Consider the following 12,041-nt stretch of genomic DNA (forward strand, 5'->3'; position numbering starts at 1 on the left):
AATCTTTAAAACTAGAGGGTTATTAGAATTAAAAACTTCTATAGCTTGAAGGACACTCCTTGCATCACTAAAAATTGTAAAATTACCCTCCTTCTCCAACACTATTTTCTCAATAGCGGTTAATATGCCATACAGTTCGGCAGTAAATATGGAAGCGGTCAGAGGAAGTGCACCTCTACAATTAAAACCATTACTATGTACAGTACTCCAAATCAAACGCCAGCATCAGATTTGGAGCCATCAGTATAGATAAAAGTTGATCCTCTATGTTCTTTAACATGTTCATTAAAAAGAGACCTGGCTCCTAGGTCTGACATATTCTTCTTATAACCAATAAAATATTTACAAAAAGATATCTCTGGTAACTCCCATGGAGGCGTTGATGATACCTTGAATGGAAGTACCTTATTTCTAATTATATCCAGACTATTAATAATCGTTTCACCCGAAAGCCATAAGGTTGAGGAGATTTTGGGTGCAACTCAAAGTATGATGTGTGTCTTACAAGGCTTGCAGTCTGAAAGGCTAGAGAGTTAAGGAGTCTTTGCAATCTAAACCAATACCGAATAATGGAAGACATTCGGTAAAGGTCTAGAGGTAACTCTCCAGCATCAACAAGGAGACTTGGGATAGACGAGGTTTTAAAAGCTCCAGTAGACAATCTAATACCTGCATGATGTATCGAGTCTAATATTTTTAACCGGCTTTCGGTGGCTGAAGAATATATTTCACATCCATAACTAATTTTGGAAAAAATCAAGGCCTTGTAATTCTAAATTAGTATTGTGGTCTGCCCCCCATGATGTCTGGGACAATACTTTCAAGATATTCAGAGCTTCAACACATTTAGCTTTTAACCCTTTTAAGTGAGAAACCCATGTAAGCCTACAATCAAATATCAAACCTAAAAATTTAGCTTCACTTGCACATGGTATCCGTTGACCTTTAATGTATATATCCGGGTCTGGATGTACTCCCCGGATACGACAAAAATGGACAATGGTAGTTTTACTTGTCGAGAACTTAAATCCATTCATGTCAGCCCACTGGATAATTTTATCAATAGAGTGTTGGATTTTTCTCTCAACCATTGCTATTCTAGTGCCCGCAAATGATATTGAGAGATCATCCACAAATAATGTTGAGAGAACATCCCGGGGAATGTCTGAGGATATCCCATTAATTGCTAGTGCAAACAGGGTTACACTCAGCACACTCCCCTGAGGAACTCCTTCTTCCTGACACTTACTCTCTGATAGAGTTTCCCCCACTCTCACTTGAAAAACTCTATGTGAAAGAAATGACTGAATAAATAGTGGTAGTTCTCCTTTTAATCCTAGTTCATGAATTGTTTTAAGTATACCATATCTCCATGTGGTATCATATGCCTTTTCAAGGTCGAAAAAAACTGTCACATGGTGCTGTTTGGAAGCAAAGGCTTCACAAATAGAGGACTCAAGTCTTATTAACACATCAGTTGTTGAGTGCATTTTTCTGAATCCACATTGAATCGGTGATAAAATACCCTTCTTTTCAAGGTACCCCATCAACCTTACATTGACCATCTTCTCCATGATTTTACATAAACACGAAGTCATTGCAATAGGTCTATAGCTTGCTACTAAAAACTTGTCCTTACCGGGTTTTAAAAAGGCTAAAATAATGGCTAGTTCCCAAACACTTGGGTAACTATGATCATGCCATATTCTATTAATAATACTTAAAATAAATAACTTTGTATTAAAATGTACATGTTTAACCATTGCATATGGAATGCCATCGGGTCCAGGAGCTGTATCGTTGCAAGTAGCGAGTGCGGAATCAATTTATCTTTCAGTATAAGGAGAATTATACGATTCTTCCCTTTCTGTTGCAAAATTTAAAATTTTCTTTTCTTCAATGCTCCTGTACTGGTGACCAGGAGCTGCTACACTCTTGCACGATACATTTGAAAAATGGTCAGCCAGGGCATTGCTAACTTCATTTCCTTCAGTCACAAACTGACCATTCACTTTCAACACTGGTGGTGGGTTCGGGGTGAATTTGCCTGCAATTTTTTTTATTTTCCTCCATACAGAAGATGATGGTGTTCTACTGTTAATGGAGGAAACAAAAGCCACTCAAGATTGGCGTCTAGCTTCTTTCATGGCACGACGGAACTGTGCTCTACACTTTTTGTATGATATCAAATTTTCATCAGTACGGCGTCTACGCAATCTAGTCAGGGATTTTCTGGTGGCTCTGTGCAAGGCTGTTAATTCTGAGGACCACCACGGGACTGGTCGTTCTTTGAATAGTCCTATGGTTTTGGGAATCAAATCGATTCCTGCTGTATGAAGAATTCCATTCAGTAGGTCTATGGCATCATCAATACTTTCAAACTGTTCTGCTCTCCCTTCGATTTCACTTAGCTCAGAAAATTTAACCCAGTCTGCCTTGTCTAGATTCCAACGTGGCGATCTTTGCAAAGGTGGACCCTTGTTGGTGTTTATAATGATTGGTGCATGATCACTAGTATGCCAATCATCTAATGTCCTCCAATCAAAATCAAGAAGGCAGTTAGAGCTTGCAATTGAAAGGTCAATGCATGACAAAGTACCTGTCTGAACATGAAAGTGCGTGGGCTCTCCTGTATTAAGGAGTTCCACATCCTCATTCTCCACAATTGATGAGATATTATTGCCCCTTGTGTTGGCCAAAACATCACCCCATAAAGGATGTCTACCATTCATATCTCCCAGTAAGAGAAAAGGTTGAGGGAGTTGTTGAATGACCTCTGCTAAATCATCATATAAAATATTATCATTTGGAGGTAAGTACAGAGAGCATATTATATATTTTCTCCCTATATCAATTTGTACAACAACTGCCTGCAGGGTTGTACGTATAGACATACCTGTAGGTATTTGGGGAACATCTCAACGAATGTACATGAGACTTCCGCCATGGCTCCCTGCTTGTTGATTATATGGTGTTCTATAGCTAACATACTCTCGAGGACTAGGAGTGTTAGAATCAAGCATACTTTCCTGTAGACATACAATAATGGGGGAATGCTCATGAATTAGGAGCTTAAGTTCTTCATATTTTGCCCTCAAACCCTGACAGTTCCATTGCAAAATGGAGGAGAAAACTATGGATTATTTCTGGAAGACATCTTGGATGAGGTCTTCCCATTAGCAGTTTTTAATCTAACATTATTACCAGTAGGTTTCTTCAGAGGTGGTCTTGTTATGTTGGGTTTAACGTTGGTGTTTTTCTTTGTATTCTTTTTATCTATTTGTTGAGGTGGATGGTGGACCTCAACTTGAATTTCTGATTTATTCAGTTTATATTCTGGTTCATTAGAAACATCAACAGACAAAACTTCAAATTTATTTGATGTCATAACCTTAACGTTTCTAATGGAGGGTGGAGAGAGAGATGGAGGTCTCTCTTTTACGATTAATAGATGGTGGGATTTGAGGTTTTTGCACCTTTCCCACTACAGGTGCACCAGGTAAGTTAGTCTTAAGTGGAACCTCCATCAGATCAGGGAAGGACATGGCCTGAGAGAGGTTTGTATTATCTTTTGTAATGGCGGCTGAAGGCTGTACAGCAATGGGCAATGACCTAGTGTTAATACACCGTGGTAAAGCCTCAGGAGGTAATATGGTTACCTCGTTATTTGACATTTTGTCAGATAGTACACTTTTTTTTGAGCTATTGGCACCACTAGGTTGGTTTGGTTTTAATGCCTTAGCATATGTATTTGATTTATTTAATAGTCTTTTGGCATGGGTCACACTTTTATGTTCTAAGTTTGATTTGTTGAGGGCAGCTTCCTCCAACTTAAATAGCTCGCAGCTGTTGTCTGTGGATTTGTGATTCGAGCTGCAATTTAAACACCTGGCTCCAAGTGCACACTCTCCATGGTAAGATTTGGAGCAAATACCACACATCTTCTCATTTTTGCAAACTTTGGACGGGTGCCCAAATTTAAAACAATCAAAGCATTGCAATGGCTTCTACTTGAAGGGTCTTACTTTAATCCTTTCATTCTCGATAATAATATGAAAATGTACATCAGCATCCTGGAACGTAAGGATTATCATTGATGTACCTGGGACTTTTTAGAACTTTCCATACATTTAATGGACACATGGCCAGTATCTCCTCCTCTGTAAAATCATATAGATCTCTGTTAAAAACTACGCCCCTTCCGTAGCTAAAATTTAGGTGGGGTTTGATATCTAACTTAATGTCATCTTACTTATTTTCATATTGGACAATATTACCGACTGTGTACTGGATTCGGCATGGATAAGGAAACTATTTTTTCCGAAACGAGATATATCGCCTGGTGCAATAGTTCCTACTTTTTTCTGAATCAATTTGCATATTTTAAAATAATTCCCTGTAACCCCCTTTGATTCAGCTATAAGCCACATCGGTGGTTTTGGATTTCTCTGGGAGGGCATAACTAAATATGCGTCTTTTTCCAACCAATCGGCAGGCCTATACACATCCAAATCTTTTGGTATCCTATCGCAGAGAGCAGCCGCGACATTCAAGTTATTAATTTTAATATTATTCAAGTTACTTATTGCACTAAATCCTTCGTCATAACTACTATAAGATACCCATGAATCCCAAGTTTCAGCTTCAAGTTTCATCCTTATTTCTTTTATACATCCATAGCATTCAAATGCTTTACATAGATCATCATAATTTGTCTCTATTGAAATTTGTGTAACATGAAGGATTCGAAGTTTCCTCGTGTTACCCAAATTACTCTATTTTGAAATATCAGTGGAATGGTCCTTTCCCGTTCCGAGGTCATCAACAGAACTTTCCCTTATCACATTAGCAGAGGTCGTCAACGGTGCCGGGGGGAGAGTCAGCGTATCCAGGGGATGGGGGTTCGTTACTTAAAGAATCCATTAGACGAGAGAGAGAGAAAAGGGTTAATTTGATGTACCTGCTCGAGAATGTTAGGCAATCACACGTCAGAAAGGAAATTTGCACTCTCCACTATCGGCACAATGAGAGTATACTTCCCAGATGGTCCAATCCATACCCTACCCGAAGGATAGCATCAAAACAGATATAGAGGCACAGGTGTAAGCTGAACCCACCTGTTAGGACTGGAGACCAAGAAATTATGGAATCATCCTCCCCATATCTGTAATGACAGGCTTCCGGCCAAAATCCGAGAGTCCTACCCCAAGCATTGGATCCCCCTGGATTCCGAAGACCCAAAACTTGAGAATAGTTCCACCAAAAAGGTCCAAACTATCTTCGGGATGGCTGAAATCATCCAATACTCTCACATAGAGCTTTGAATGCAAACACCTCCCAACCGTGATACCTCCTCCCACTCATCAAAGCAGGCAGCAATAAAGGATGTATGAACATCCCCGCCGGGGCTACAATGGATGTAGAAACATTCAACCCATAGGAAAAAAAAAAAAATAATAAATATATATGTACATAATATATACACATATATGAAGGAAATTTTTCTCAAAGAGTTTGGAAAGCAAGACGAAAGAAAGTTTATGAAATTAGGATAAGGTCGAAGTAATATTGAGAAAAAGAAAAAGGTGAAAGAGAGAAATTTAGATTCGAACTGGGGGAGCAATTTCCCCAAGTTCGAGAGCCCTCTTGCCCGTCACCAAGTTTCAGCACGGGAATGAAATGCCGTGCTGAAGCTCAATGACTTCATCAAGGCACTCTCTCATTAAGAGGGAGCAGAGGGAGGAACTAAGCCTTCAGCTACAACAGGTTGATCAGGAGCAGGGGTCTGAGATACCGCATCGGAAGCCTCTGCCACCACAACGTCGACGATAGACAGAGGATCAACCTCTGCCAAAGTCGGCGATTGTTTAACAGCGGACCCCAACTGGATTATGTCAAACAAGGCTTCCTTGGAGGGTGAACCCTCAAGCCCTAAGGAAGACCAAAGCTGAAATAAATCATTATTAGACAGATTAAGATTTAAATCCTCCCCCGGGGAAGGAGGAGGAGCTGCCTCGCTATGGGAGGCAACTTCCTCTCCCGAACCCCGAGATCGGGCAACAGAACTATGGCCTACGCTACCACTCGACAGTTTCTCGGAGGAAACCGATCGAGCGGGAGCTTCGGAGGAGGTTTGGGCAACGGAAGAAGAGCCCTTGGGATTTTCTCCTTTCAAAGAAACCTTTGAAGGAGAAATATCCCGTTTAGACTTCTTACGTCGCCGAGAAAACCTCTCCCACTGGGAGGTAGACCACTCCCTACACTCACCACACTTATTATTTCTATCACATCGCTGGCCCCTACAATAAGGACAAAGGGTGTGAGGGTCCATATCGACCGCCGACATATACGTGCCACAAGGGCGGTCGGGTAATCCAGGACACTTTCACATGATAGCAGAGGCCAACTTCAAACACACCTGTAAAAGGAAAAGTAAAAAGCATTAAATGGCTGTCAGAAAGGCGAGGGTGAAAGCGGACACGTCCGACTACCACCCGAGCCGAGAGCAAAGTGAGCTCGAGCACAGGTGCGTGTGAGGGGGGGGGGGGGGGGTTAGCAGGCTACCCTCCTTATCCCCCGCTATATAGCGGTGGGGTAGTAAACCCTCATTAAAATTCTAATGGCTTGTCATTTCAGCTACACCGAAAGTAATAACACCTATTAAATAGCGTGGTTTGTATGTCAGTTACGGAACAACCTTGTTTTAGAGACCTTATATCTATGGTCTACTTTTAACTAAAGTACCATTACAAATTCTATACACTGCTGACCAGTAAGTAAAGACAATAGCTAATGGCCCTTGAAGGTGTCTGCCATGAATATGTACACATAAAGGATAGTGAACTTGGACTAAGAATGAGAACAAGCATATTCTACAGATTCTATCATGGGGCAAACCACAAAGTATCTATCACTTTGAGATCAACACTGAATAAAAACTCACTATATGACACTTACCCATCAAAATTGGAAGAAGTGCAATCAAAAACTTGGTCACGATTATTTTTCATGTGCAAAAATTCGTCACAGTTATCACAGCCATCAGCTTCAAACATGTCTTGAGTCTGAAATAATAAAGCAAATTAATGAAGACTATTAGACGTGTATGAAATACTATACTGTATGGCCCTAAAGTAGGAAAAATTTCAAACAATAATCTGAGACTAAATTTGTTTCATTAACCCAAACAATTGCCACCCTGTCGTTGATAATCCCCCTCACGTGAAACAACACCCCTCCACATCTGCCATCCCTTTATCCAATAAGACTGTATCGGAAGGGAGAGAGGGTGAACCGAAGTGTAGGTAATGCCTATCATACCACAGCACTACATGTTGCTAGGAAAATATCAGAATAGTCAAAGTTCTTTTGCATTTAAAGTTGCAACAAAAATATTAAAAGATCAAATTGCCAAATCATAGCCACCAATTAATGGTAACCATAAGAGTATAAAGAGTTACCCTAATTTAACATGAATACCATACTGTATTGTATATTATAGTACAGGTAGATGTTGGGGACAAATTCACTGTTGGTATTAAAATACAGTACTACGCCCCTTTCACGTGACCCAATTATTCTACTCTACATACATCAGTGTTATCAACTCAGGTTACCGCATTGCTTAGTTTAGGATTGCTGTACAGTGAACCCTCGCTACTTCGCGGTTCGACCATCGCGGATTCACCACTTCGCGGATTTTTTCCATAACCCATATATATACAGTAACATATATATATATATATGTATGCATGTATTTATGTATATATGTATGTATGTATATATGTAGGTATGTATATGTGTATACATATAAATATATATATATATATATATATATATATATATATATATATACGCACATATATATATATATATATATATATATATATATATATATATATATATATATATATATACACACACGCACATATATATATATATATATATATATATATATATATATATATATATATATATATATATATACATATACAGTATATATATATATATATATATATATATATATATATATATATATATATATATATATATATATATATACATATACAGTATATATATATATATATATATATATATATATATATATATATATAGTATATATATACTGTATATATATATATATCTAAAGTAGGAAGATGTGATGTAGTTCTAAGGGAATAGTATGGGAAATATGTCTGGGTAATAAGCAAAGCTCTACCTCCAGTTTGTTTCTTCATTATGATCAGAGATAAATGTAAACAAAACATTGGTTGCCATTTTTTAACGTGCTTTTTAGCGTGTTTAGGAAACGCATGATATAAAATTGCCTTTAATATTTGTGCCTGTTTTAGTTTAGGGTACTGTAGTACATTAAAGGGTAATTTGTTAACAGTACTACGTACAAGGGAAGGTTTTAAAAGTCTGAATATACATGTTGAATTAATAGGTAAATATGGTGTCACTACTTTGCGGATTTTCACCTATCGCGGCCGCGTCTGGAACCTATCTACCGCGATAAACGAGGGTTCACTGTATTGTTTAATATGCCTTGCATAGCCTACAGGCTACAATGAGAGTAGGTGATTTTGGATACATAAATTATGATAGTGTCAACATGTTATTTTCATTATAAAACAAATTTTTGAACTTACTTACCTGGTAGTTATATATAAAGCTTACGTCCCTGACGTCACGACAGAAAATTCAAAACTTGCGCCAATCGCCGATTGGAATAGCCAGGTGTACCACCTGTGCGCCCCTAGCGAGGTACCTTGGAACCATTCCATGATTCCTCATATCTTCCATGCCTCTAGTTTCTAGAGGGGAGGAGGGTGGGAATTTAATTATATATAACTATCAGGTAAGTATGTTCCAAAATTTATTTTAGAATGAAAATAACATTTTTAAACATAAAACTTACCTGGTAAGTTATATATATAGCTGATTAACACCTTTGGTGAAGGGTTAGAGACAGCCAATATAGTTGGAATTCTGTTTAAGAGTTAAAAAAAAATACAAGCTTAAGGGTTCGTACCTGATAAGGAAGCTGACTTCAATGATTCTCTGCCATTATGTCCGCTTTCCTTATGAGATCTCTAGGAGCTGTCAAACTGGTGTACATACCTCTATGTGACAGAGCCTCCTCTAATACCCAGTTCCGGGCGGTCTCAAGGAACAAAATTGACCACCTGACCAAATCAATGATTGCGGAAGACTGTCGCAATCTCCACAAGACAACCATAAAAAACAAATTAAAAGTTCCAAGAGAAGAAAAGGTATTAGGATTATGGGAATGTAGTGGTGGATCCTTCCCCCACTACTGCACACGCTGCTATGAACGGTCCCAGAGTGTAACAGTCCTCATGAAGACTCTTGACACTTTTCAAATAGTGTGAAGCGAACACAGATTTGCTCCTTCAAAAGGTTGTGTCCATAATGCTTTGCAACGATCTATTTTGTTTGAAGGCCACTGAGGTTGCTACAGCTCTAACGTCGTGAGTCTTGACCTTTAAAAGTCTAAAGTCTGTCTCACTGCAATGTGCATGAGCCTCTCTTATTAAAAATCTGATGAAGAATGACAGGGCATTCTTTGACATCTGCAAGGAGGGCTTCTTGACCGAGCACCACAGGGCTTCTGACTTGACTCACAACTCCTTCGTTCTGTAAAGGTAGAACTTCAGGGCTCTTACTGGGCATAGGACTCTCTCTAACTCATCGCCAACCACATCCGAAAGATGCGGAATCTCAAAAGACTTAGGCCAAGGTTGAGAAGGGTGTTCATTCTTGGCGAGAAAACCCAACTGCAATGAGCAGATAGCTTTGTTATCTCGAAAACCCACGTTTTTACAAAACGTATGGATTTCACTAACTCTCTTGGCTGTTGCCAGACTAACCAAGAAAAGGGTTTTCATCGTGAGGTCCTTAAGAGACGTAGAGTGCAAGGGCTCAAACCTGTCACTAATAAGGAACTTCAGGACTATATCCAGATTCCAAGCTGGTGAATCCTGGTGACATTGCTTTGATGTATCAAAATTTCAAGAAGTTCCTGTATGTCTTTATTATTCGAAAGGTCCAAGTCTCTGTGCCTGAATACAGTTGACAACATACTCCTGTATCCCTTGATGGTGGATGAAGAAAAATTGAGCTTCCTTCGCAAGAATAAAAGGAAGTCAGCAATCTGAGTTACAGAGGTACTGGATGAGGAAACAGAGTTGACTCTGCACCATTCTCTAAAAACCTCCCACTTGGATTAATAGACCCTGATGGACGAAGACCTTCTTGCTCTTGCAATAGCTCTAGCTGCCTCCTTTGAAAAGCCTCTAGCTCTTGTGAGTTTTTCGATAGTCTGAAGGCAGTTAGCTGAAGATTTTGGAGACTTTGATGGTGCCTTTCCAAGTGGGGCTGTTTGAGTAAATCTACTCTTAATGGAAGGCTTCTTGGAGTGTCCACCATCCATTCCAGTACCTCTGTGAACCATTCTCTTGAGGGCCAAAAGGGGGCTACTAGCGTTATTCTAGTCCCTTCGCTTGACACAAACTTTTGTAACACCTTGTAAAAGATCTTGAAAGGTGGAAAAACGTACACGTCTAGATTGGACCAACCTAGCATGAACGCGTCCGTGTGTACTGCTTCGAGCTCTGGCACTGGGGAGCAATACGTCTCTAGCCTCTTTGTCTTTGTGGTCGCGAAAAGGTCTTTGCAAGGATGACCCCAAAGTCGCCACAGACTTTTGCAAACTTCTAGATGGAGTGTCCACTCTGTGGGTAGGACTTGACCTCTCCTGCTGCGGCTGTCTGTCATCACATTCTTCTCCCCTTGGATGAACCTTGTAATCAGAACTACATTTCTTTCCTTTGCCCAGATGAGGAGATTCCTCGCCGTCTCGTAAAGGGAAATCGAGTGGGTTCCTCCTTGCTTGGCAATGTAAGCCAATGCTGTGGTGGTGTCGGCATTAACCTGCACCACTTTGTTCAGAACTGACCCTTCGAAGCTTCTTAGGGCCAACAGGACCACTAACAATTCCTTTTGGTTTATGTGGAAGTTCTTTTGAACCTCTGTCCACAACCCCAAAACTTCCAACTTGCCCAGTGTTGCTCCCCACCCCGAGTCTGAGGCGTCGGAACACAACACAAGGTCTGGATTCTTCTGTTCTAATGGGGGGAACCTTCTTGAAACTTGACTGGATCGTTCCACCACTGAAGGCAACTTCTTATGGACTCCGTGACTGGAATACACATCGTCTCTAAATCCTTCTTCCTGTTCCAGTGATAATTGAGGTGGAATTGGAGAGGTCGAAGATTCAGTCTTCCTAGAGCGATAAACTGTTCCAACGAGGAGAGGGTTCCCAACAGGCTCATCCACTTCCTCGCAGAACACTTCTGCTCTTCCAGAAACGATTGCACTTTCAAGAATGAATGAATGATTTAAAGTTTTCAGGCATCCTGACATCTAAGGTCATTGACGCCGGTAACATTTAATTTATGTATACAAAAATAAAAAATGAAATAAAATAAAAAATTAAAGAGTATTCAATTAAAATCATAAAAATTGAATGTCATAAAAGTTAAATATTTTTCAGAAGACCTGCTTCTGAAAGAAATCTAAAAATGCCACTTGCATGGTAGGACACATCATTTCCAAGAATCTTGGCAAGGATGAACCTGCCACCCTCACCTCGAGCCTCAAACAAATATCTATTCCGCAAGTTGTTATAATTGGGGCATTCGGTCAACAAATGCCTTACTGTTAGAGGTACTAAACAGTTGTCACAATACGGTTGGTGTTGGCCCTTCAGCAGAAACTCGTGTCTCAACCGAGTGTGACCAATACGGAGACGACAAAGAGACGTCTTCCATTTTCGGGGCATCATATTATACCTCCAAGGAGATGTCATTTGTTACTTCCCATCTTGACTATCCTATTGCTGTTGCCATTTATTGCAAACCAATTTCTTGATGTCAGGTAAGAAATCATTACAGGGAATGGGATACCTTCTTGGCAGCAACTCGGATGCAGCCTCCTCAGCCAGTGAATCTGCCTTC

General features: G+C 39.8%; 1 protein-coding gene across 1 annotated transcript in view; it reads right to left on the reverse strand.

Moving 5' to 3' along the window:
- spt4 (Transcription elongation factor subunit spt4) overlaps window positions 1–12,041 on the reverse strand; it is a 110,040-nt gene that overhangs the window by 27,856 nt on the left and 70,143 nt on the right. The window contains exon 4 of the mRNA XM_068347333.1: window positions 6,958–7,064. Within this exon, the coding sequence (XP_068203434.1) occupies window positions 6,958–7,064 (107 nt within the window). The remainder of the gene's footprint in view (window positions 1–6,957; window positions 7,065–12,041) is intronic.

This window comes from Palaemon carinicauda, chromosome 23, assembly GCF_036898095.1.
Source record: "Palaemon carinicauda isolate YSFRI2023 chromosome 23, ASM3689809v2, whole genome shotgun sequence".
In the NCBI taxonomy this organism is placed as follows: domain Eukaryota; kingdom Metazoa; phylum Arthropoda; class Malacostraca; order Decapoda; family Palaemonidae; genus Palaemon; species Palaemon carinicauda.